At 34.5% G+C, this 27,586-nt stretch overlaps 2 protein-coding genes and 1 long non-coding RNA gene across 4 annotated transcripts; all 3 read right to left on the reverse strand.

The window, feature by feature from the left end:
• Window positions 1-990: 990 nt before the first annotated feature.
• LOC114282019 (cyclin-A1-3) lies at window positions 991-6,553 on the reverse strand. Its single transcript, XM_082900978.1, has 11 exons — window positions 6,470-6,553; window positions 6,074-6,249; window positions 5,869-5,944; window positions 5,699-5,775; window positions 5,576-5,609; window positions 5,291-5,425; window positions 4,208-4,776; window positions 4,081-4,125; window positions 3,130-3,237; window positions 2,423-2,747; window positions 991-1,169 (listed from the first exon to the last, which is right to left on the reverse strand). Exons 1-7 carry the CDS (start codon window positions 6,551-6,553, stop codon window positions 4,705-4,707), a joined length of 654 nt encoding a protein of 217 aa, XP_082757104.1. The 3' UTR covers window positions 991-1,169; window positions 2,423-2,747; window positions 3,130-3,237; window positions 4,081-4,125; window positions 4,208-4,704.
• A 3,880-nt stretch (window positions 6,554-10,433) lies between these two features.
• Window positions 10,434-13,538, reverse strand: LOC114280591 (uncharacterized). Of its 2 annotated transcripts, none has more exons than XR_014349751.1 (4): window positions 12,850-13,538; window positions 11,223-11,284; window positions 10,975-11,138; window positions 10,434-10,854 (listed from the first exon to the last, which is right to left on the reverse strand). It is a non-coding gene; the product is annotated as an uncharacterized LOC114280591 (long non-coding RNA). The 2 variants fall into 2 exon arrangements; XR_014349752.1 differs by having other exon boundaries at window positions 11,223-11,336; window positions 12,850-13,038.
• Window positions 13,539-15,342: 1,804 nt separating this feature from the next.
• On the reverse strand, window positions 15,343-27,220 carry LOC114280590 (cold-responsive protein kinase 1). Its single transcript, XM_082903703.1, has 4 exons — window positions 27,082-27,220; window positions 24,706-24,840; window positions 23,382-23,437; window positions 15,343-15,709 (listed from the first exon to the last, which is right to left on the reverse strand). Exons 2-4 carry the CDS (start codon window positions 24,769-24,771, stop codon window positions 15,592-15,594), a joined length of 240 nt encoding a protein of 79 aa, XP_082759829.1. The 5' UTR covers window positions 24,772-24,840; window positions 27,082-27,220; the 3' UTR covers window positions 15,343-15,591.
• Window positions 27,221-27,586: the final 366 nt, after the last annotated feature.

Below are 27,586 nucleotides of genomic sequence, written 5' to 3' on the forward strand. Positions count from 1 at the left end.
GGCTGAGTTTGTATAGGATGAAAGTGGTAAATATAGTTAAAAGATACTGTTACAATCAAATCTAATTTTAAGCACGATACATGTATATTTAGACGTTGCATAAAAATATGCACAACACATCAAATTTTCTCTAACATGCATGTGAAATTTCCTTTTTAATTAATAAACCGGCTGTAAATATTTAATCGCCTAAATTTTTGAAATTTTTTCACATGATACATGTAATTTTTAGTTTTAGAAAATAAAAAAAATAAAAAATTTAATTTATATTTTGAAATTATATAAGACTAAAGTTACATTTAAACAATTCTCTTAAAATTTTGAAATTTTAAATTAAATATGAGTTATATGTGGCTAATTTTTTTTTTTTTTGACCTTTTATATAAAGATTTTTAAATTCCAAAATTATAGATATGGTTAAATGTGCCAATATTTTTATGTTAGGTATATTTCTTAACTTTCAAAAATTTTAAAAAAAAAATAATTAGAAAGTTTAGATTAATACTTTAAAGTTTATACCGCCTTATGCTATTATAATATATAGATATAGATAGAAAGTGCTTTTTGCGACCGCTACAAGCCGTCGCAAATAATAAAAAAACAGTCGCAAAAGACTTTTTGCGACGGCCCATGCGACGGCAAATGAGGGTCGCGAATGTGGGGGTGGCAAATACTTTTTGCGACCGCAAAATAACGGTCGCAAACTATTTGCGACTGCCTAACCTACTTTTTACAACAGCTATTTTGCCGTCGCAACAAAAAAAATTCAAAAACAATTTTATCGACTTCTTTTTTACCGTCGCAAATAATTATTTTTATAATAAAATCATATACACGTTTATTACAACAAAAAAATCAATTGCAAACACCTAACAATTTTTTTTAATAAAAAATAACAAAATTAACAAATTAATTTAAACTCATAATAGAAATACATTCACATATAAGTGTGCAAACAAAATATAAACTTTCATACATGCAAAAGAAATATCCATCAACCATCCTTAAAATATATTGTACTAAAAGATTCAAGTCCTCAAAAAAAAAAAAGAAGAAAGAAAAAGAAAAAAAAAAAAGAAGAAAAGAAAAGAAAAGAAAGAGCAACATAATCTCAGTTTAGCTCCCAAACATCAGCCGCTCGATTATATCAACTACTCCCTCAACAAAACCTGCAAAAACATATACACATGACTTGAAAATTTAATGCAGTTTAACTTGAAATAATAAAAATAAAACTATTTGAAAAGAAATTGTCAAGAGAAAAAAAAAAGGTTCATTCTCTAAATTCTTTTGCTTGGAGTAAAGTACAAAAATATAGATGCCAATTCGTAATTTGCACAAATAAATAGACAAGAAAATGGTCACCCAATCCAATCAGATTAAGCCTTTGATGGCAGTTCATTATTGGCACTAATGACTGACGTGTTAGTTCTAATTTTCAGCATGTGGGAGCCTTTGCTTACAATAATTATATGAAAGCCCACATCATCCAACATAACTATAATGACCAACACTAACATGCTTCTTTCTAACTCACTTCATCCGAAGCGAATGGTGACAATTTCAACCATGTGTGTGTGTTAGAGAGAATTCAATTCAATCGTTCCAACCAAAATAAAATGCTTTTTGGGTCCTCTGCAATAAGTCACTCCTTTTGTCTTTCTTTCAATCTCCCCATCCATCTTATGCTACTTGATTTTATGATGACATTAATAAATAAGGGCCACAGAATCATTGTCTGAATACTTTGTACTTTTAATCAGAATAAACAAAACAAACAATAGAATTTTAGTAGTTACTAGTAAACATGAGATCTTTGTCAGGGACCTTTTGTCACCCCCTACAACAAAGTGCTTTAGTCAGAAAAAAAAAACCAACAAATAGACACAGTACAAAACTTCACCAAACAAAACCCCAATATCTGTTGTGGAGTTCTAGAAGCTTCGCCAATAATTTATATACAGTCCAAGGTTTTTTTCAGCAAATGCAAATGTTTGGAAATTGAATTTTCAAATGAAGCAGTTTTAAACATATTTTCCAAACTCAAGTTATTTTATAGAGTCATGATTCAAAACACAACTATAGTTGCTGAAAAAAACTTCTTGAAACATCCTGAGTTTGGAAAATAAGTTTAAAACTACTAGGTTCGGAAATTATGATTTAAAACCACCTGCATTTAGTAAACAAAACTCCATCAAGAAGAATGCTATAGCAGAGGGTAACTGTCACTGGAGGCATTTCTTAGTAGTGCTCATACAGCACTCCATAATAGGCTTAAACTGGTTGAACATTCCCCAATAAAAATGGATAGTTGAAGAATGTACAACCCTCAAATGCTTTACTAACCAATACATTTAAGATGCTCATTAGTAGATAGATTCTTTTTTAAACGACATTGCTATCAAATAGAGCCAAAGGGTACCTCTGAAACCGTGCCTCATTTAGTTGCCAATTATCCTGTTTTTCTTCATGATGCCAACTCTTCTACCAACCCTGGAAAAAAAGGAAGAAGAAGAAGAAGAATGGCTGCAAAGCCACAGCTACCAGAAATTCATATGAAATACATGTAAATTTAGTTGATTAATGTAACAACCCTAGGAAAGATGATTGGGTTACTCCATGAATCTCCTTAAATTCTCATGAAAATATATTAAGAACAATATATACTTCCTCAATATATGACAGAGAACTTCTCTATTTCCTGGTATTCCACTCTTACGTCTACAATTGATGCTGTCTTGTTTAATCTGCATCACAAACTGAAAACAAGACCCACATAAAAGACGGGAAGAGCACGTAATTATAGATGGGATCTTTATTATCTAGCTAACTTTGCAGGAGGTACAGATTCAGGTGTTGCATTTGGCTACTCAGCTCTAATTTTGGTTTCATGGGTAAATTTATGTAACCCATGCCATGTATACTGATTGGTAGTAACGAATCAAAACAAAAGAAAAAAATGATGAAACACATGGTAAGTTCTATGATGAGCACAAAATACGGTTTGGTAAGCTGCATGTGTAGGGTACATTTTCATGTACAGGTCTCTGTAGCATACTTGATCTTCCAATTGATACAAGACAATAGTTTCTAAAAATTGTTTTCATGAATGGAAAACTTGATTCATACCTGAACAAGTCGCTTTCCAGCTTCATTGCTCGGCTGCTGAAGTCTTCCACAATTTTTGAGAAATACTGCTCATCAATTCTCTCAGAAGTTTTGGGCTTCTCAGACATCCTAAACAAATTTTAATAGAGATTTGTTTGAAGAGTCAACATTCTCTGTGAAGTATAGATATAAAAATCAAAAAATAGCAGGCACCTAGATAAGAGAATTGTTTAATTGTTTTCTCTCCAGACAATTTTAAGTTCTACAGAATTATTAATAGTTTATATTTCATTTTTGAAAATTTTGAAATTACGACGCAGGCTCCTGAAGGAAGACATGCTGTTTGTAAGAAATTCCCAAAGCTAAAAATTGTGACATGGGAGATTGACATGTCACTGAACAAGGATTCACATGTGATCCCAGGCATGGAGGAGTTTGAAGATCGCTACTTTAGTACAGATAACAATGTTAATCAAGCCCTTGACAAAACACCCTAGCAAGTGTTTTGTCATGTTTTGTTACGTGACAAAATAACACCTATTCCTATTAAGTCAAAATTCCCAAATCAAATCACCAATAAACAGAAGGTTCATAGCATAAATTTAAAAAATACAAAACTAAGGCCTGGTTACACTAAAAGCTGTGTTACTGAATTAAAGAACAGAGATCTTTATTTTCACACATTAATGATAAATAGAAGTGTATTTCATGAGCCCAATGGAATAATGTGGGAACAAAAGCAGACAATAACAATGATAACAACAAAAGAAAACTATAGACAATTCTATGCTTTCGTGTTCACCTAAAGGAGTTTTTGTACTTAGAACTTGGCAAGAGAAACCCCATAAAGCACAATCAAAAACCAAGTACAGTACCAACGCTAACATAAGTATTAATTCAAAGCAAATCAATAAAAATTTGATGTGTATAATATGGGGAATAAAAATACTAAAAGTCTACATTGCACGATACCATTGACGTTGAGCTGAGAATATTGCATTCATGATTGCAACATATCTGTGAGGAAGAAAACATGTAAGGGCAAAACATCATCAAGAAGAAACTGTAGTTATTGCAGAAAGATGAGCATAAAACATACTGTCCAGTCCATCAGTGGATCCATGCAAACACTATATCTGCCATCATATCAGAAACTTCATTAGAGAATATATTCGAGGTAACAGAGAGCCAATAATGAATAGAGTGTTGCAACATCTACAAAAATAACACATTCAAAGAGACATGAATCAATCAAATCTTACTTATATAGCTATATGCATTGGGGCTATTGTTGCCATGGTTAAATTTTCTCGTCCAATATAAACATGCTATATTTCCCCGATACAGTCATGAAATCAATATGCGGAAATTTTCCTATCAAAACTTTCAAACATAGAGGCTTGGATTGAAAAAGATTGCTGCATGATATACATCCGAAGAAAACAAGCCACCTGACTCTCTAAAAGTAGGCACAAAGCTCCACATTAGATATATGATACGGGCAAAAAATGAATTCTTACATCCGAAGAAAACAAGCTGTCAAAGGCAAATTACTTCCAACTCTATCCAACAGAACATTTGAACAAAACCGGATGTCTAGTCGCTGAGGTCAATAAAGAACTCCTGAGGTATTGAGGAAGGGCAGTTCTTCTTTGCAACAAATTTGTACTGATGCAAAGAAGTGAGTCAGTATCAATAGGAGATTTCAATATCTCCAATTTCATATATTTCAATATTACTTAAATCTCTCTTCAATTGTGGAATGCCACCATACTTCCACTACAACTACCGACACTCTTTGTTAGCATATTGGATTTGTGAAGGAAAGGAAAAAGAAATTACTTAGACACAAGTACCAAACAAAAACTGATTTTTTTAAAAAAATACCTATCCATTTTCTTAACACAACTACTAAAAAAAAAAGGAGAAGATTTAGCATCTTTTTTCTTTTCCCTTCCCTCCACAAATTCAAGATCCAAACATAGCATCAATGTTTGTCATATCAGAAAAAAGTCATGTATTTGTCCAATCCTTTCCAATTTATACCCAATACAACACTTTAAACGATAATGGCCTCCGGAATCTTCCTTTTGTAGGGAAAAAAAATATTAACAACAAATAAATATAAATGACAATGGAGCATGCATATAGTGTATTTCACACACACACGGATTTTGCTCACCTTATGTTGACTGTATTTTTCCCTAATTCCAGGCAAACTAGAACTATGGATGTTGCAGAAGAGACGATGTATTGCCTTGACACAGTCACGCAAGTCAGAGGGCTTGTAAAGTGTGCAATGCCTCAGGGTCAAAGTCTGCACCAAACAAACATGGGACTAAACTATATTGCTAGTATTAGTACATCATGCGACAGTTCAGGGTTCCATCGTTACCAGGTGATGGAAAACTTTAATCAACTCAAGAAGCAATGGAACCAAGAAACTTAACTAGTCCGAGATAAATACCTCATTAATTCCTTGAGCAGCACGAACAAACCACCTAAGAATTGCATGAATAGTCAAGTCAATGAATAGAGAAACACACTAAAATGCACTACTTTCAATAAAGATCAGACAGGTGGCCCTTACGTTAAAAAACATCCAGCGGTTGGGGCTGACATTTCAAACTTCAAGTAATTTAGCACGGAAGATTCCATTTGCAAAACCTGCAGCAATTAAATTGCGTAATGCAGGTTAACAACAAAAGCACTTTAAAGAAGTCTAGAATTGCAAAATCCATCTGAAGATTAGAACCAAACCTCTTTCTTGAAGTATGTGTTGTCAGCGACGTAACAAAACTCTTCCACCTGAGGTGCACAAATCTCCTCGTATTTACTGGCAGCATTATCATATTACAGGTTATAATCAGTTATCATTCTCTCCTCACTACACACACACAGAGGAAGAGACACAGAAGATGGAGAAGAACAACCGAAAACAAGAAACTAAAATGTTAAATCTTACGCAGCAATCATCATGCAGGCAACACCAAGCAATTGTAGTCGTTGCCTCTGAATTACATTGCCAGAAAGATAACGATCTATGTAATTAACAGTCAAAAACAAAGTTTCAGGTACAAGACTGTACTCTTCAGCAACCCACAATAAGATGCCATGACAACTGGTTACTAAATGGCTTATCTGAAACAACAACAAAATGAAGTACCGATTATAAGGTTAAAACAACTGTCCCCTTCACAATGACTAAACTTTCACAACTAGATAACACCAAGGGTGGTATTTATGATGCCATAAAAGAATGCCACTTTTTTATGGAATGAACTGGTTCAATAATGCACTTTCTGTTTTTTGATGAACTACAGAAATTCAACTTGGTAATGTCACCAATAGCTTGGCTTACCTCTACAAGCCAATCAATCAGTATAGCACGCATGCTGGCATTAATGTCTCCCTGAATTCTCTCCACAAGGTCTGTGCGAGGCATTTTCTTTCTCTAAAAAACAAGAAAACCAAAGAAATGAATTGAAACCAACTTTTAAAACTACAAATTCATATATTTCCCTGGTACTACAGGCAAATTTAAACTGAAACTTCCAGAAACAAAACGTTATATATAGGAATAATTGAGATCAGCTATTTCTATGCAAAACTAAAAAAACTAAAAAAATTCCCATCCAACAAATACCAAAGCAGATAATGCATGCAACTAAAATCTTTGTTTCTCAATCTCTAGGTGACGGCCTCCTTAAAATTTCACATTTTTTTGCTCTCGTTTTATAACATTTTTCACAATAAACAAACTGAGATTCAAGTCTCACTTGAGGAAAAACAAACGTTTATGATCACTTTGATCACATAAGGAGCTAAACAAGTTCTCAGATCAAGATAGAGATTGAAAATAGATAGAAACATTTCATATGAGAAAAGAATTGCAAATAATTGAAAACCTAGATTTCCTAAGTCAGATAGAGAGAAGCAGAGGCAATAGAGGAGGTTGAGGATTGCAAATTTACTTCTATTCTCACAAGACACCGATGAAATCACCTAATTTGCAATGAAATCACCTGAAATTCAACAAATTGACAAGTATATTACAAGCTTGAGAACTCAAGAAAACGAGAGAGAGAGAGAGAGACAGCGAGACAGAGAGATAGAGATTGAGAGGGAGATTGAGGAACAGAGAAAGAGAGCGAGATTGAAAGAGCGATTCATACCGATGGAGATCTTCAGACGACAATGGCGAGCGGAAGAGCGAGAGAGCAGAGCTATGCATGTCTGTAATGCGAGAGAGAGAGAGAGAGAGAGAACAATCCGTGTTTTAATTTTTCTAAAACTAGGGCAAATATAAGGAAGGAAAACGGGTAAAAGAGGAATAAATTGGTTATTTGCGACGGCTGATCAAGTGGTCGCAAATTATATAGTAGCAAAAGGTCCTTTTTCTAGTAGTGATCTTTTGATTTATTTTTAATTTAAATAATTTACTTATTTTCGTTAAGTAAAATAGACAAAAAAAATATTTTAATCATTAAACTCAATGTAAGTATACATAAAAATACCCATTTTTTCATTAATTTTACTTAATGAAAATAGGTAAATGGTTTAGATTGAAAACAAATAAAAATTTTAAGGTTTAAATTGATAAAATTAAAAATTAGGGTTAATTTTGTTATAAGGTTCAAACTCTAAGATTTTGTTTTTGTAATTGTCCCGAAATATTAATATATTTATAAAAAAAACTATCTATAATTTGAGAAGTTTGAAGGGTTCATTTTCTCACATTTAAAAAATATATATAAATTTCAAGTACATCTCTTGAATTTTGCTTAAAATATAGATTACTCTTTGTGCTTTTAAAAATTATAAATACCCCTTGTTAGAATTTTTTTATTTAATAGAATTAAATGGAACAAAAATTCTTAATGTTCTCTTATACAATAATAAAATTATCTGAATTATTAATTAAAATATATTTTATGACATCATTAAAAATTATTAATGGACTTGATGATTTATTAATAAAAATGATCATTTATTATGAGATTAGAAACTTCAATGGGTGAAATATAATTTCTAGAGCCACGGGGGTGATTTGTATTTTAAGCAAAACTCAAGGGGAGTATTTGTAATTTATCCACACACACAAAAAAAAAAAAAAAAAAAAAAGAGATTAATTTTCTCTGATGTTCATTTGAGGGGTTTGTGAGGCCCACCACGAGGATCCGAACCGCTCATTTTATAAGGCTCTTAATGTATGTCATTCATGAAAAAATTATGTCAATATGATATTTTTCTTGCTTATTTCTGGGAATCAAAGAACATTTTTATTTTATCGTGTTTATCTGTAAAACTATGAATGGACTATTTTCAAAAATATATTTATTGTCTATTTTTTTAGAGACAAATGCGATAAAATAAAAATATTACCATTACTATATCAAATTAATTTTTTTTTCATAAATAATATAAATTGAAAATTTTACAAAATGAATAATTCGAATTATTAGTAGTGAAGGTAGACCTCTCAAATTCTTCCATATTAGAAAAACCAAACCAAAGTTTAAATTAATAGATTAACGGAAAGTAAATGATAGATATAGGTGTGAATTGTTTTTTGGGTGAATTACATTTTACCCCCTTTAAGTTTTATTACTTTACTCCTAAAACTAATTTCTGTTAAAAATTAGACAAAAAATGGCATACTAATAGTCGCATAAGATAAAAATATTTGATTATATATAACTTACATGTCTGACATAAATTTAATAACTAATATAATGATATATTTTTTATGTTATGTGATAGTTATTGTGGTATTTTTTATTTAATTTTTAACAGAAATTAACTTTAGGAGTAAAGTGAAAAAATTTTCAAACATGAAAGATCAAAATAAGAAAAAACAAACTTTAAAGGTCAAAATGAGAAAGTGACTAGATATTGAAACGGTAAACTATCATTTAATATGAGGTGACTAAGACTTGACGAACATTTTTGCTATTTGAAAAACATGTTATATATGTAATTTTTTTTTTTTTTGGTTCATTACATTTTATCGTTTGTAATTTAATCGAAAAACACATCATCTCCTTATATTTTAAAAATATACACATAACCACATTGTTGTTTAGAGTGAAGTATAAAATCTAACTCCATTGATATTTTTGATAAAAAGTCAATATTACCCTTGTTTGCTTTTAATTTTGAGGTCCATAAAATCAGAGATTAGGGCTGGCTTTGTCTTCTCATTCTCATTCATACGGTTGACATGGAGGGCCGGAGCTTTGGAGCGTCTTGGGTGCATAGAAGACCAATCTTTAAGTATCTGCAAGCTTCTTGGGCATCAAAATCCCCATTTAGTGACGTGTCAACCAGCCCCACCAGTTCAGATCTGCAACAACAAAATCCTCATTTCATCATCAACCTTGTTTGAAAATTAAGTTGCGTTTGGATTTATTGATTTGAAATGAAAGGATTTGGGAACATTTCATTGGGGGAGAGAGATTATCACTATAAGAAATGACACTTTTGGTGACCAAAATATTGGTCGCCAAAAGTCCCATTTTTGGTCGCCGAAACTAATTAGCGACTAATTTTTTTTGTCGCCAAAGTCGTCGCCTATACACGGTGATAGTATTGGCGACCAAACTATTTTTGGTCGCCGAAAGAGAACGTTTTGGCTACTAAACTTTGGTCAGTCGACAAAAGTTATCTTTTGGCGACGAAAACATTAGTCGCCAAAAGTGAACATTTGGCTATGAAACTTTGAATAATGGGGAAAGGTGATCTTTTGGCGACTAAATATTTAGTCGCCAAAAGAGTTCAAATAAAATTAATTTAATTTTCAGCGACTAAAACTTTTAGTCATAGATATGTTTTAGTCACAATATTACTACATTTAGGGACTAAAGAATTTAGTCGCCAAAAAAATTATTTTTCATTTTGTTTTATTTTTTGCTACTAATCATTTGGTCGCCAAAAGTCTCACTTATTTTTTGCTACTAAATATTTAGTCGCCTAAAATCCCAATAGTTTTGCCTAATAAATTTTTAGTCGCCAAAAATCTTTGAGTTCTTTCTAGCTACCAAATATTTAGTCACTAAAAATATTGATTTCCTTTTTGGCTACCAATTGGTTAGTTGCCAGCAAATTCACTTCTTCTTTTTTTTTTTTGACTACCAAACATGTAGTCACCAAAAACTTTATTTAGTGTTTTTTTTTTAATTATAATTAATTTCTCCACAACCTGTATTTATTTCGTGCAACCTGCCCCCTGCATATAAACAAAATAATTCATATATCTATTTCTATTTCGTTTCAACCATACAAAAATTTGATCTTTTAACATCAAATTCTATACAAATCAAATATAATCCAACCCAAAATAATAATTCCATACAAACAGATAATCATACAAAAAATATGTCCTCTGTACACACAATTCTACATCAAATGTCATTTACAGAATATTTTGAAGGTGTAAACATGATGGGAAAATTAAATTTATTTACTAAAACACTTGCTTAATTTAACAATGAAGCCATTGATCTAAATGCCAAACTTGTAATCTGAAAATTGAGGGAATGCTTGTCTCAGAATGTCCAAACTTATAATCTGAAAATTGAGGGAATTCTTGTCTCATTGAGGAAGTCACACCTCCATACAGTAATTACCTCACCTTCGTATTGATCTTAAGGAGAACATTAGTAAGATACTGGTCATTAACTCTTGTAGGTGCAATGCACTGAGTGACAATGCCAAAGTCAACAAGATTCTTTCATTTCCATGGACCTTAGAAATTAAAATGGATTTATTCATTAAACACTGGAAGAAAAAAAAAAAAAAAAAAAAAAAAAAAAAAAAAAAAAAAAAAAAAGAGCGTGATAAAGGAATAAATCAAATCAAACAAACCATATAGATCAGAACTCTTCCTCTCTGGAAGCAGATAGAGAAGAAATTGAGGAGCCCCAAGAAGTTTGGATTGTATATCTTCAAACATTTTTTCCACTCTAACAAGAGGTGGGGCACCTATTTTGTGGACTCTCTTCAAATACATCGAACAGAGCATCAATTTGCTACAAAAACAAAATAAAAAAGATTTGTATTTTAAATCATATAATACTGAACCTAAGTTAAGGAGCATAAATGACAGGACATACAATTCCCTTCATGTCTCCACATTTGATCAAATCTCTAACGAGGCCATGGATATCACAGCAAGCTGAAAAGTTCACGACAATCTAGCGATCAATCTTTGTTGGGTCCACTAGTTTCTACGCTAGCAAAGAAAAATTTTGGAAGAACACAAAATTGAGGTTGAACTGTGCCAAGTTTTAAGAAAAATAAATAAATAAATTAGAGAGCCATGCAGAACCCAAAGTCGTTGATCTAAATGAACCCAAAGCCATTGGTTTGGAGAGAACAATGAAGCCATTGATCTAAATGCCAGCTTCAATGAAGAGATCTATGGCTTCATTGAAGTGTAAATTAATGGCTTCATTGAAGCTGGCATTTAGATCAATGGCTTCATTGAAGTGTAAATTAAAAGCCCCTGTTCTACAAAAAATCTTACAATCTGTCTCCCTAAAAATTCACGAGAAAAAAAAGAAGAAAGAAAGAGAGAAATAATAAGATACCTAACCAAAAATAACAGTTGTATCAGTGCTCTTTAAGAGATCTATGGCTTCATCACACTTCAATGAAGCCATTAATTTACACTTCAATGAAGGTAAGAGTTGTAGGCTGAGATGGTTCAACCAATTGGACCCAAGGATCAACAGAAAAGCTTTTACTGAAGAGGAAAAAGATAGACTAATGGCTGCTCGTAGGCTATATGGAAACAAGTGGGCCATGATTGCTAGGCTTTTCCCAGGAAGAACTGACAATGTAGTGAAGAACCATTGGCATGTTATTTTATCATCTAAAATTGAACCTAATAACAGCTCATGAACAAGTAATTAAAAAAAACTGAAATTCAATCTCATGAGCATTGTACCTAATAACAACTCACAAAACTGGAAAAAAATGAAATTCAATCTCAAATTGAAATTGCACCTAATAACAACTCATGAACAGGTAATTAAAAAAAAAACAATTAAATTCAATCTGGGCACTACCAAACCTCATAAATAGATGTCAAACACATGAGCATTGTCCAGTTTCATTTGAACATTTCGTCAAACACATGGTGAGCAAAAGGGTCAGAAGACAACAACAAATACAAGCATGGACGAAACAGGTCAAGTTAGAGCAGTAGGTAGAGAAAAACAAACAAGAAAGAGCAGTAGTTAGAAAAAAACAAAGAGAACAAGCCAAACACCAACTACATCCTAAAACCTCTCACCGCTGCCAAGTTAAACAGTAGATCATTCACCGCAAAGACCATATCCTTGCACTTATATTTGACCCACAAAGCAATTTTGAACCAAAGATTCCCATCTGACTTGAATTCCATTAAACTTGAGGTCATTACAAGCCTTCTAAATTGACCAAACCATGGCCTCCACATCTTCTTTTCCAGCTTCCCAAATTTAAACCCAAACCCCCAGCGTGACAAATTTGAAAAAGATTATGGTATAACCCAGCGAACATTCCACCATTCTAGTAATTCAACCCATATCCTCCATATCCAAGGACAATGAATGAACAGATGCCTCAACCTTAACATGGGTCGATTTGGGGTTGGGTTTGGGTGAAGCTATGCAAACGAAAGAAGAAAACCCTAGAGGATGAATTAGGGGAATAGAGACTGAACGACAGAGAGAGGGCAAAATAGAGAAGACATACCTGGGGTAATGCTCCAATGGTGGATCGACGGTGGTGCTCGTGTGCGATGGCGGTGATGCTCTGTTAACGATGGAGACAAAAGCGAGAAAGAAAGAGAGAGAGAGAGAGAAAGAGAGAGAGAGAGAGCCGGAGGATAGTAGAGGCGTGAGAGAGAAAGAGAGTCACAAAGTGAGAGACAGACACAGATGTATGAGAGAGTTGGAGCGTGTGGGAGTGTATTTTTTAAACCTAGTTTATTTTCTTTCCCGACTAACTTTTTTAGTTGCCAATAATAAATAAAGGCCTTTCCTTCGACGAAATAATTAGTAGCCAATTAATTTTCCCTCTAAAATCTGAAGTTCAATTTTTAAAATTTTTAATTATAATTGCCAACTAAAATTTAGTCACTAAAAGGAAATTAAATACCGACTAAATTATTTTTAGTAGCTAATGATAGTACATTTAGGGACCAAATTTTTTTTAGTTGCCTGTGTGGTAATTTTAGTTCTTTGGCGACTAAAATATTTTTTAGTCGCTGAAAATTAATTTTTGGCGACCAAACTTTTGGTCGTCAAAGATAAAAAGTAATTTTTTATTTTTCATTTGGCGACTAAATAATTTTAGTAGCCAAAACTAACTATACAGCGACTAAAATATTTTTTAGCCGCCAATTGTAGCATTTTTAGTGACAAATTTTTTTTAGTAGCCAATTGTTGCATTTTTACCAACTAAATTTCTTTTAGTCGCCAATAATCAATATACCCCGACTAAAAAAAATTAGTAACTAAATCTTGTACTTTTGCCGACTAGTATAATTTTTTGTCGCCAATTCCATAACTTTTGGCAACTAAATTTTTTTGATAGGCAAATTTAATCGCCAAAAGTGTAATTTCCTATAGTGTATGCATGTATATATTTAAAATAAAGGACTTTTTATAAACCATTGAAGTGAAATTCGTAAGTCCCATAAACAATGTTCCTCAAGGGAGCACTTGGACATTAGTTTGTATGTTTCACATGAATCCTGATCCTCGGTGCCCCTTCCCTGCCGCGTGTCCTTGTAGCCTTCCAAAACGACGTCGTTTGCTTCTTTTTTTTTTTTCTTTTCTTTCTTTCTTTCTTTCTTTTCCTTTTGCCCCTGTTTTCTTCTCTCATTTGAAAAGGCCTGAACTCATTTTGACTCAAGTGTATCCATCTCTGCTTCTCTCTCATTTTTCTTATATGCCCTTGTGTTTGTATATTGGTTTCTAATGCAAGATCGGGGTTTTTTTTTTTTTTTGAATATTTTCTCTTCTCTGTTTGTTTGCTGAGAAAACCGAGCATTAGAAGCAAAGTTTTGTCCAAATTAAGCAAGATTTCTCAGATTTTTTTTATATATATATATACAAAAATCTGAGAAAAAGAGAAGAGAACTATTTTGAAGAAAAAATTGAACATTTATATATATATATCTCAGATTTTGATTTCTGAGAAAATCCAATTTTGAACATTTATATATATATATATATCCAGATTTTGAGTAAATCCAATTTTTAACATCTATATATATATATATTTAATGGTCTATTTCTCAGATTTTGAACATCCAATTTTGAACATTTATATATATATCCAGATTTTTGAACATCCAAATGATAAATCAAAATTGAACATTTATATATATATCTCACATTTATATATATATATATATATATAAATCAAAATTGAATCCCCTCACCTCACTATCCCCCAAATCGCCTCCGCTGAATCCGAGAATTTCGCTGTACTGTTTGAAGCTAAAGCATTGCATCAAAGTGAGGATGATGATGACACTCGGAAGATCAAGAAACCGAGAAAGAAATTGGATTCTTGTTTATCATGTTCTGGGAATTCTTTGTTTGAAAAGAATGAATCTGAATTTGGTGATTTGGATTCTGGGTTTATGAGCAAAAATGAAAAGAAGTTTGAGTTGGGACTTTCCATTGACGGGTTTCACAAGGGCGATGAATCAAAGAATACCGAAGCAAATTCCAAGATTGAATGCTGCAATGAGAATTCAGTTGAGCAAATCCAAACCTTGAAGAACAAGGACTATGATTGCCCAATCTGCTTCAAGGTTTTTCCATCAAGCCAAGCAATGGGAGGTCACAAAAGGGCTCACTACATTGGAATACTCTCTGAAAACAAAAACAAAGAGAGTTTGTTAGCAAAGCAAGAGTTTCCGAACCCATCAACAGAAAGAAAGAAAGAAGGATGGGAAAAAAAAAAACCCCTCCAAAACGATATCGTTTTGGAGGGCGACAGGAATGGGCTGCAGGGGAGTGCGACGGAGGATCCGGATTCGTTTCACATCATGTGCACAGTAAAAGCACTTTAACGTTTTCAAAAATGACACTTTTCCACTATCATAGGCATTGAAGACTCCAATGTCTTATAGGAACCCTATTTTCTATTTTAATTGTGCCTTCACATGTGATGGAAAACAAGAAAATATGATTTACACCAAGGAAAAAAATAGAGGCAATGTTTAAAACATGATGAACAGAAGAAACTTGGCCATTACTTAAGATTTTTCATCAAAACTTACAATTTCTTTGTCTCATTTACTTACAAATGAGAATTATCTCAAGTTTTTGAACTGATGGGTCATGGATTACTGTTTGTCATTTATTAATATCACTGACACATGTAATCATTGTTTAATGCAAAAACAATGACTATGTTTGCGGAAACAATTAACAATGTCATACCCTTTCAAAGAAGATACTGTTCTCCAACGGGTAATCATGTATTTCTGTTGCTTCTCCCACTAACTCTCTTGACGAGGAGAACGCCAAAACTGTATACATCTGCTTTACGTGTCGACTGGCCTCTTATTGCGTACTCTGGTGCTGAATAACCCCTGAAACAACAAATGTGAATGTAAATTGAAGAAGAAATATAAAAGAAGAATTGAATGTAAATTCCACAATCAGTGTTCTGAAGAGCTTTTTGTGTTTTCTGATCATGGATTCCCATGATCACCTGTTTTTCATGTGCAGCTTAACAATAGACTTGCGGTCTCCAGCCATACCCCTTCGGCAACTAACTTGAGAGAGATATTGGAGTGTTTGAGAAACATTAATTGCAAAAATGTTTTGCAACAAAAAACAAAAAATAAAAAAAAAATAAGAAGTGTGGTTTGATTGATGGGAAACATTTCACTATAATCCAAAGCCTAGGATCATGTTCATTCCCTTGTTCCATAGAGGGATGGAGTCAGCAAAGTTGAACCATATTTAAGAACTAAGAGGTCCCACATAACTTTTTTTGAAATCATATCAACATAAGGAAATCAAGAGTCCCACCAATGATACTAGCCACATATGAAGGAGGCAAATAAACAGAAAGTAACTATATGAAATTTTAGGCATTCGAAGAATGACAAATCATTAGTGATCTAGAAAATGGCAAAAGTAGCATGATTTAGATGACCGATTAAGTTTCCATTGCTTTCTAGACACCATGTACAGTGTTGGGGATCAATTAATACCGAAGGCCATCTCATGTAAGTTGCTATCCCAAGTACTAATGCAATGGCAATGTCTCTAAGAACATAATCAAGATGAATTCTTATGCTTAGATTAAATAGAAAATTGATGCATCACCTAAAAAACATAACAAGATTGTTAGAACTTACATTGTTCATACCACAAGGGTACTGACATGAGTCAAGTTGGCAAGGATAAGAGAATATTGCTATCTTTGATATATCAATGGATGATATGTGGTTGTGCTTCCTTAAGTGAACTATACTCATGAAATTGAACTTGGATTCTTTGGATTTGCTTGATTTAAGAGTCAATTTCTTTATAGTTGCTTGCCTTGAGTTTGATTGTGAGAAGTTGGGCCTTAATCCTTAGATTTTGTATGGTTTGGGCTCAAAGAGTTACATACTAAGTGAAGATCTAATTGAAATTGAAAGAAAATGAAGAACTTTATAAGCCCATGGAAGCTAGGGTTAAGATTTTGGGATTGAAGCAAGGTTTAATCCTATTGCGCTTGAGTTACACTTTAGAGATATATATCATGTTTTTGAAGTGGAATTACATGAATTGAGGCTTGAAAATGAGTTTGGAAGCTTGAAGTTAAACCTATTTTTAAACTGCACAGATAAACCCAGAACCGCACATACAGCTGTGGGCTCCACACATGCAGAAACCAGAACAAAACAGAGTTGAGCTTTCTACTTTAATGCACGTGCGACACCTTCCGCACATGCAGTGAGGGGCTTCCACACGTGTGAAAACCAGGGGAGAAATCCGTCAATTTTTGTTAACCTCCTCGACCCTCTAAACGTGTTTTTTGACCATGTTTAGACCCTCAGAAGTTAAAAGATAAATAGACACTCATCGACATATACGTGGTTAAATGAAAAGAAAGAGGAACAAATGGTTTACCGAAATTATATGTGTGCCATGTTGCGTAGGTTGCTTGCAAGAAGGATCATCGTGTGGCCAAAATCACTGTGAGTAATAGTATTGTAATTAAATTCTAATTATTCATGAATTTATGATTGCTATATATTCTGGAAGTTGTATTGAATACGGCATGATTGAACTTTACGAATTCTAATTGAAATCTGTTATATGTGGGCGTGTAGACACCCTATTTTTTACCGACCTTAAGACTTGGGCGTTACTAATAGTTTACTTGGTGATGAAAGTTGTGCAGGGTAAAGGGTCGATTTCTTCGGCAAGAGGAGAGTCAAATCCAAACCTCACACCCCATTTTGGACCAAAAAGATTTTAGATCTTAAAACCCTCTCTTTCAAAATATTTTTGAAAAGAAGTTTCTACGATGTTCCGAGACTCGCATTTTGTCCAATGTTGCGCTTTTCGGTAAACCGAGCAAACAAGAAGTGGAAATGAATGAAATAGAGGTGAAATCTCTGAAAAATCTTTCAAAACACCTTGCTTAGGGTTTTGGAGTTGAAGAAAAGAAGAGGAGAGGGAAGAAACCAAGTTGGGAGAAGAAGATGGGCATGAATCGCTAAGAGAAAGTCGAGCAACCTTCGCTAAATCAGGCCTATCCTTTTGAATACTTGGATTTCAGCTATGAGGCCACCACCATTGGAAAGCTTATTCCCGGGGCTTCATTTTTTACTCAAGAATCTCCTAAAGCCGAGTCCGGATGGGGGAGATATGATTGGTTGAAGTTGGGCATCATTCCGGTTGGACCGAAACTGAGCAGCCTTCACTAAAAGAGAGATATCTCTTGGCACACATAGAATTTTGAGGTGAGGCTTACAAATTTGGAAAGAAGACTTTCGGGGCTACAGTTTAGGCTCAAGAATGACCTGAAAAGAAGCCCAAATGAAGGAATTAGACTTGCTTCAAGTCAGAGACTAGGACTGATTTTTTCCATCGGCCTCTATGGAAGTGCATCGGCCACAATTTGACCTTAGCAGCTATATGTCGGCCAAAAGTGAACCTTATCGGCCACAAATGGTGGCCGGTCAACATCAAAGATGGCCGGTTGGCCAAAAAGCCCAGAATTGACAGATATTTTCCTTTCCAGCTGTTGTGCACTGCATCAAATATTTCCAAATGAGATATTTCGACCAAATGCTCATATATTGCTATATATTGAGCCATATCTCATAGATTGAAGAGTGGGCAATTGTGGGACTCTCTCTCTCTAAAAAATTCCTCTCTCTACAAGATTTTGTGAGCAAAAATCTGAGCCTCTCTCCCTAAAAACTCCTTCTCTTATTGTTTTGAGCCTTAAGCTTAGAATCCTCTACACTTTTGCAAAGAGACCCTTAACCAAACTTAACCACCATTGGGCTGAGGTTCTTTAAGGATCATTTGGAGCTCCAAAAGTCTGATTTTGGCTCAGATTTTGGCTGGTTTTGCTGTTGTCCTTCAAGGTGCTTCAAGGGTAAGCTCTTGTTCCTTTAAACCTTTGATTTGCATGCTTGTTTTACCAACTTTGTAAGCTTTTTTTGGCTTGGTTTTGAACTGAGAAAATCTCTATTTTTCAGTCCTAAAAGTGTTGGTTTAGGCCTATTTTGTATTAGGGGGTTGTCTCTCCCTTTGCTCTTTGGCTTGTAAAGCCTTCAGAGCCAACTTCCTAAGCTTTTGAAACCATCTTTGTTTGGCCTTTTAACCACTGAAATCCAGTGGATTTTCAGTGGTAAAAATGTGATTTTGAGGTGCAAAATGGGAGGGGGTGGTCCCCTCTCCTCTTGTCTTGGTTGTATGCCTTATTAGCCTCATGTTTGAGCATGTTTGTTAAGCTTATGTTGGCTTATTCTCAACTTGTTTTGGAGGTTATTTTGACATGGCATACCACTGTTTTTGGCTGCCTTAGTCATCTCTTACATACTTTATACACTTGGGGCATGTTTGATTGGAAGGATTAAAGCATGGGATTGGGATTATTAATCCGTGGGCCCAATCATCCTATGTTTGTTTTGATATTTTGGTTTAGAATTATTAATCTAATGGATAATTAATCTAACAAATTTGTAGGATTATTAGTAATGGAGTAGGGGTGGGGTAGTTAATACCACACTAATTTAATAGGATTATTAATACCTCACTATTAGTGTTGTGAATCAAACATGGCCTTGTAGTGTAATCCATACTTACTAGTCTAACATGCTTGATGTTTTGGCCAATCATGCTAGCTTATTTTGGCTATACTCCATACATGTTTTAGCATTATTTTGGGCTGTTTTAGGACTGTTTTGGGCTGCCTTGGTCATATGACTCATGTTTGGTATAGCTATAGTGCAAATACCTTTACTAGTCTTGAGTTTTGAGACCACTAGCATGCTATATTTGTGATGTTCGCATGCCTTGGAATCATTCAGCATGGAATTTCAGAGCTTATATCTTTGCCATACACTCATGTTTATCACTCTTTAATTGTATTTGAGAGTTGAGCTTTGTGCCTTGCTTGCGAGCCATCGTTTGAGCATGCTTTTTCTTGCTTATCATGCTATCATTTCAGTCCATTTTAGCCACTATTTTGGCCTGCATAAGGTCTGTTTGAGGCTGGTTTGGCCATTTGAGCATTGTCTTGCATGCCTCTAGTGTAATACACTTCACTAGCTTTGATGCTTAAGCCTTACAACATGCATCACATGAGTTGTTTGCATGATTTTAAGTCATTTAGCATGACATTTCAGTGCTGGAACATATGCCATTGTACTCCATGTTTCATCCTTTCAATGCCTTTGGAAAGTTGTGTCTTGTGCCTTAATCTTGCATTAACATGTATGCATGCTTGGCTAGTCCTTGGAGTCTTCATTTCAGCATGTTTGGCCACTGATTTGGGCATGCTTGAGGTCTGTCCATTTTAGTTTAAGTCCAATTTACATGTTATTCAAATGTTGTTACATTGCATCATGCTTGCATGTTTGGGTTGCTTGCATTATTGATACATGTTTGGTGCATCGCATGTTGTTGCATGCTTGTTGCATTGCATGATTTTGCATGCTTGTTGCATTGCATTGTATGTGCATGCCTTGCCTCTTGATGAAACATGATAGAGGTTAAAGTCCCTTATGTGTTTTTGTGCTTTTCATTCACATTGAATTGTGCAACTCGGCCTCTTTGGTCATTATGCATTGGAATGCATGATTGATGGCTTGAGAGTTTAGCACTACACTCCTTTGAGCTGCAAACATGATAAGGGGTGTAGTTGCACAACATTTTCTTGCAAATGTATTGCCATGCCTCTGTTTGTACTCTGCTGCAACAAAAGGAGCAATCTGCAGGAAGAGATGGCCGATCGGCTATCTGGAGTGCCGATCGGCTAACAATTTTTTGGCCGATGGACTAAAAAGTGGTCGATGACCCTTTTCCTTTGGCCGATGGCCTCTCAGTATGTCCATGAAGTGGTTCAGAAGCATCACAGAGATTTGTACAGTTTTCAGAGATGCAAAACAGTGCAAACAGAGGCAACATGAGGCATGGCAATGGATTTTCGAGCGAAGCCGACCGAGCATGCATATCCCCCTCTTCTCGAGGCCGCTTTAACTGTTTTGTAACTTAATTAATTTGCTTAATTAGTTAAGGTTTTGTAATAATTAATTAGCTAGGATAGTTAGTTAATTAGTTGGTTTGTATTATTCATTCGGACCCTCCGTCAAGAGGGCGAATTTTGTAATAAGTGTGCGTGAGTGTGTGAATGTCTTCCAACCCCACGTCTTTCTCCCTTTTACTTAACCGCTTACAATGGTTAATTCTATGTCATATTTCAATCAGCATACTTATGTTTGCATGTTTGTATTCATTCATTCGTATTGCATGCACCGAGCTCGGCGCATCATACTAACCGCATTATATTTCAATTTCTATTTGAATACATGTTATCAAGTTGCATCTCATATAACATCTTAGAATAGCCGAGCCTATTTCTAGTTACATTTTGCATGTGTTGCATTAGTCATCTCAACATAGCTAGGATCATGCATTGATTACTAACTAGCTATTGTTTTGACTCAAAGTACTAGGTAAGCTTTTACGCTTTAGCATACCGCATCATGCTTACCATGAGGCTAACTGTTTAATTGATATAACTGCCTGAATGCCTGTGAGTGAAGGTTGGATTACTTGAATTGGAACAATTCATTGAAATGCGAGTTTTAAGCCCATTTGAGAGTGGCAAAATCATGTTTTCTTAAACTCACTTAAGGGTGGCAAATCCAAGTCTTAGCATACTTGCGGGTAGCACCTTCAAAACATTTTCAAACAAACAAACATGAAATGTTTTGTTCTAACTTAGGCGATCTAGTCTATACTTGTATGTTGTGCACATCACATAGTAATTCTAGGCTAATCAACCGGAATAAAAACGCATGTGTTTTTAAAAACAAAATATCATGTTAGTAAAGGCCGATCCTTTGATCAGGCGAGCGGGGGTGCTCATTGCATGACATTCCCCTCTCGTACCCAAGTTCCCGAGCCGAGGCAACTTTGGTGATGACGGACACGTGGCCTTAGGCACGAGTCAGGGTTTCCTAAATTTCCCAAAATAAAACATTTAGGTGGCGACTCTGTATCTGGCAAAGCAATCCATGTTTAGCACTTCTTTATAAAAATTAGTTTTCCAAAACGATTTGCCGGATTTGGACACTTTGGTGATTTATCGGTCTTGCATTGCACTTTGCAAGATTAAATTTAGAACCGTGACATTGAGTTCGAACTGTAGTAGCCTAATGAACAAACGGGATTTTCGCGTCGTTCGCGCGCGAAGCCCGGGACGTTCGGGCACGTCTACAAGACCTGAGGCCATTCTGTTATATGTGGGCCCGAGGCCGTTTTGTTCTATGTTGAGCCTGAGGCTGTTCTGTTATATGTGAGCCTAATGTCGTTCTATTCTATGTTGGGCCTGAGGCCGTTCTGTTAGCTGTGGGCCTAAGGCCGTTCTATAAATGTGAAATGGGTAATGGTATGAATGCTCCAACTTGAAAAGTGTTGTTTTTATCAGCTTGCTTTCTTTACATACAAAGCTATTCATTTACATCTCCTCACTTTACTATTATTCACTGAGCTTCGCTCACTTCTTATGTTATATGTATGTAGGTGAACAGCAAGGAGAACGGCCTTAGGGTTAGCCCCAGGACTTGCTTTGGTGAACCCGTTTTGTCAAGCCTATGTGGTGGTGTCTTGTTAATCTGTTAGTGCTAAGCCTTAGTTAAGCCTTTTGTCTATTTGCTTTGCTAAGAGGCTTTTGTGAACTTGTAATTAACTAATTAAGGTTTTGTTGTACTTATCTTGTGTTGTTGTACTTAACTTCTGGTTGAAATCATACATGTATATGGATATGACATATCTTGATCATTTAGGCATTGCTCAATGGACATCATACGTGCGTTATTTGCTTCCACTTGGGCACCATGATTAAAAATATTTTGTACATTGTATGAGGCCGTAGGTAATCAAGTGATTGCTAGCCAGTTATGATCTAAACTTTTAAGGGTGAGTTTGGGTTATGACTAATCCATCCAAAGCATTTAATATAACCTGTACTTTGTAAGAATCATTTAAACCAACAAAATCAAGTGAATCATGAACAGTAAACACAACTCTTCCAATGAATCCATTCTGAAAATATCGAAGCAAACACAACTCTTCCATTCAGCAACAATGACTAAAAAAGGTTATGAAATTTAAGGTACAACCCTTTGTGTAAAAAAAGAAAAAAGAAAAAGAATGGGCAACCAAAAATGATATGAAAAATGCTAAATAAACTTACATTACAGCTGAATAGCTAGAAAAACCAGCTACAATAATCATACTGTACTACAAAGGGCATCATAATTCCATTCCTTGACCAAATTCTTCAATTGTTTTTGTGGCGAGCATATGAATATCCACAAATGCACTAAATGATGCACGAAGAAATCTTGCTTTAACTACTTCAAAATGCTTGTACAATACGAGGATGGAAAGGTAAAAAAATCATAATGGAAAGAATGGCACAAACTTATGCATTGTTCACATATTTTTCTTTCGGATAATTATTTTAGAAGAGATTAATACAATTATACAGCTATTTTTGATAAATAAGGAACTCACACAGAAAGCTTTCCATTAGATACAGTCATCTGCCTTTTCACTTTGTCTGCCTGCAACTACAGTTAAATATAAAATTTATTAACATCAGATTGATTGAAGAACAATAATCGAGGAAAGCTGGTCAGAGTTAAAGCATCATGAGACAACACCTCATTGTCAACAGCCAATACTGAGAAAACAAAAGAAATGATAGCTATTTAATATTTTGCCCGGCGATTAACTTCAAGGCCCCGATATTAGTTGAGGCACGCATAAGCTGAGCCGGATACCCGGTTATCAAAAAATAAATTAATTAATTTAATTAAATGAAATATTTATGCTACCAATACAGCAGAACCATCCAAGGAATTGTCTTACACTATATTCCATAAATCAATATCAAAATCAAGATGCACACATGCGCATGCATTGCATTTATGTATGCACACACTATATTCCATTTGTCTTTACATTTGGCATTACAATGCATTGCAATGGTTGCTGTCCTATTTCTCAATAAAAGCTCCATGTCCATGGCAACTTCTCAAATCTTTTCAGAACAAAGTTTTGGATTTGATCAAATGGCCAAGAACTTAAGTCACAAAAAATATAAAGACAAATGGAGAGATCAACAGCTGAATTTGAAAATTCAATTACAGTCCCAGATCACTCCTAGTTCAGAGGCCATAAGGCCCTCATCAAGGAATCAACTTCATTGACTCTGTACATTAATCTTTACTCTCTTGCCAAAACATTATTCTCGATTGGTCTTGTACAACTACAAAGTCTCAGTCTCTTGCATGTGCACATGTGCTTTTGTGACTGCAAGGTTGTTTGGTCTAGTGCATTGCCAGTTAAAGCTTGCATCAAGTTCACTACGAATCTCTCGTTCAGTTAATAGAATATTACAAACGAGATGTCCTTTCCCCATAGAGCTGTTGAAAGACCAGAAAAAGAACTTTCAAGTGATATCTTTCCTTTTCTTTTCTTTTTTTGATAAATAAAGATTTAATCCATAAGATCATATCACAAACTTTAGTCCAGAATACCAATTTAATTATATGTTGCTATTTAGAGTTCCAGTGAGTGCGGCAAATAGAATTGAGAAATTGATGAGGGATTTTTTGTGGGAATGTAGTGGGAAGGAAGTGGTGAAGTGAAAAGAACCATTTGATTAATTGGGATGTGATTTCTCTCCCTAAGTGTATAGGGGCTCTTGTTTTGGGCATATTGTATAGAAAAATATTGTCTTGCTTAGTAAGCAGTTATCAAAATTTCCTGTTGAGTGCAATTCTTTATGGTATACTAATATAAATAAATAAATAACAACAAAGTAGAGGCTTACTTGTTGCAGAAGTTCTGCTTCTGTTGAATATGGAGACCACTGCAACAGCATGGAAAGATTAGACATGAAATGTTCTTTACCACAATGGTTTAAAGTTTCCAATTTGCCAGTACATATATTAACCTCATAATCCACCTGCAATTTATACAAGAAGTTGGGGGTTTAATGCATGTAATGTATTGGTAATCAACTTAGGATATTCGGAAATTTGTTATCCCAATTCTTCTTCCATTTCTGTACCTATCTTGTTGTGTACTGCAATAGCTTGAACAAATGCAGCCAAAGTATCTCTTCCATAAATTAAAAAAATAAATTAAATTAAATTTTAAAAAATGCAGCCAGAGTTTGTTGAGAAAAAAATGTAGCCAGAGTATCTGTTACAAAAAAAAAAAAAAAAAAATGCAGTCAAAGTATTCACAAAATTGTGTCAAATTGAGGTACATGTCTACCCCTTCATGGAACATGGATAGTCAACAAAAAGAATGATGTGTAATTGTTGGAAAAATTTCTAAAATTAAAGTCATAGTTTTTGGATATTTTCAAAATCTTCCTTGTTTAGATTTGGATAGTTTGGGAGCTTGTCCCACAATGGAAAGAGAGGAAGGCACAACATGATTCATAAGGGTTGCCACACACATTTAGAGGGGTGCAGCCAGGCCTATAAATAGACAGTGGTCTAGGCCACTCATCTTAGAATTTGGAATCCATATCAGTGTCTCTGTTGTGTCTGTGCTTATCAACCAAGAAAATTTTAAACCAACAAGTTGACAAATGACACCACCATACACCATTCAATCAAAATTTAAATCAATAGATAACAGTCCAGATAGCTAACCAAACACCACCCATTTGTTCAGAAATCCACCCTATTTTAAACACATTTTTTGGCTTTCAACATTAAATCAGGGCAAGGTATGGATTAGGAGGGCATGGCCCAGATTTGTGTACATATGCCCCTAAATCTTCAAATATCATTACGGGAGTGTGTCCATTTAATTAGCTTCATTTGCATACTGCTATGCCTTTAATCATTTAGGCAGAGATAGTTTGAGAGAGAACCACAAACAATTTGCCTCAAGATCCTGTCAACTACCACAGATCCCAAACCACATCTTGTTGATTACCCAACAAAGCCCTCACAAAAATGTATTCAAGATATACTTCCTATGCCATGAATCATTTGCTTATAAGGGTCTTCTTAATGAAATTCAAAGGACAAATTGTTGTTATGTCCCCAAGATTATCAGTTAATAAAACATTTTCTTCTCCCCTCAACATGGGTTAAAAATATAATGTCATGAACTAAAATTATGGAAAGATGTTGCAGACATATTACAAAAAATTACAAGCAAAAGTAACTAAATTCTTTGAATATCTAATTGGAAAACCTTTATGTGGATCCTAGAATAGAAACCAAAATGATTTACAAAATTGTAAATACATACTGACAAGGAAATCAATGAACATGTGAAAAATTAACTACCATAATTAACTAGTGCAAAAGAGACAGATACGGCGTTACTTTCCCTTGAGAAAAATAGAGCCCAAAGTGAAAATTAACTTCCATAATTCCATTGAATCATTATAACTTGAAGGACCCCAAGTTACTTCTGGAACAGCTCTGCAACCAAACAAGCTATTTGTGAACAATAATTTTCAAAAAAAAATTGTCGGGGTGGGGAAATTTCATGACGAATTCACAGGACTCGGATATAATACATATAGCGTGGTTACTGAGAAAATCGAGTAAAAAGAGAAGAACTCAAACATGTGAATCATAGATAAATTTCACTATTTAGGGCTAGAGAAAACCGAAGCTCCGCAACCGAATACATAGAAGAAATATTCTTAACACAAATATTTTTTCTTCTTTTTTTTTTTTATCAATTTCTCGACAACCAAACAGATGCAAATAGGTAAAATCAGAAATTCTTGATAAAGCACAATAACAATGGCAAAAGGAACTCACTTATCAATGATTTGAACTGATCAATTGCTTCTCGATGTACACAATGATCGAAATTACGACTTGGAGCAACAAAAGTGTGGAATTAAGCAGAACTTGGAGCTCATATATGCTTCAAATGTAGAAAAAGAATAAAACCCTAAAATGATTTTATCAAAATTCCACAACATCAAAAATAAAATTAAACCCTAGATCCGCGATGGTGAGGGAAGAAAGAGAGGGATAGAGAGAAAGGAATACCTGAATGTGGAATAGAGAAACAAAGAGGGGGAATAGAGAAAGGGGGACAACAAGATATATATATATATATAGAGAGAGAGAGAGAGAGAGACTAGAGAGGGAGAGAGCGAGAGAGAGAGAGAGAGACAGACAGACAGACAGACAAACAAACCGAGAGTGAGAGAGAGAACCTGTGAAGATGCAACGACGGCGGCGGCAGTGGCACTAGCAGTGGCGTGTGACGTTGGTCTGCGATGAGGTGAGATGGGGCGAGGTTTGGTGGTCACAAACTCGGTGTATGCGAGAGAGAACAGAAGGAGGTGTAAATTTAACCAGGGCGCCAATATTAAACCGGGGCGCTAAATTTGAAATGTCAAATATTTAAGTTCTTTGGCGACAAATAATTTTGTCGCTGAAAATAAATATTTGGCGACTAAATTTTTTGTCGCTAAAAATAAAAAGTAAATTTTTGTTTTTAATTTGACAACTAAATAATTTTAGTAGTCAAAACTAACTCTACAACGACTAAAAATATTTTTTGCCATTGAAAATAAATTTTTGGCAACCAAAAGTTTGGTTGCTAAAGAGAAAATGTAAATTTTTTTTTTTTCATTCGGCGATTAAATAATTTTAGCAGCCAAACCTAACTGTACAACAATTAAAAGATATTTTAGTCGTTGAAAATAAATTTTTGGC

The sequence above is a fragment of the Camellia sinensis genome, chromosome 13 (assembly GCF_055761805.1).
Source record: "Camellia sinensis isolate YWXY chromosome 13, ASM5576180v1, whole genome shotgun sequence".
NCBI lineage: Eukaryota > Viridiplantae > Streptophyta > Magnoliopsida > Ericales > Theaceae > Camellia > Camellia sinensis.

What these genes read in the sequence shown, in the direction of transcription:
- LOC114282019 (XM_082900978.1), bottom strand. Translation starts at nt 6,553, where the DNA reads ATGCCTCGCACAGACCTTGTGGAGAGAATTCAGGGAGACATTAATGCC. An exon ending in CTGCTCAAGGAATTAATGAG is followed by an intron (nt 5,426 to 5,575) that starts GTATTTATCTCG and finishes TGTTTGGTGCAG; the next exon opens with ACTTTGACCCTGAGGCATTG. An exon ending in AAAAATACAGTCAACATAAG is followed by an intron (nt 4,777 to 5,290) that starts GTGAGCAAAATC and finishes TCTTTGCATCAG; the next exon opens with TACAAATTTGTTGCAAAGAA.
- LOC114280590 (XM_082903703.1), bottom strand. Translation starts at nt 24,771, where the DNA reads ATGTCTAATCTTTCCATGCTGTTGCAGTGGTCTCCATATTCAACAGAA. An exon ending in AAGCAGAACTTCTGCAACAA is followed by an intron (nt 23,438 to 24,705) that starts GTAAGCCTCTAC and finishes ATTTAACTGTAG; the next exon opens with TTGCAGGCAGACAAAGTGAA. An exon ending in TCTAATGGAAAGCTTTCTGT is followed by an intron (nt 15,710 to 23,381) that starts GTGAGTTCCTTA and finishes TTGTTGTTTCAG; the next exon opens with GGGTTATTCAGCACCAGAGT.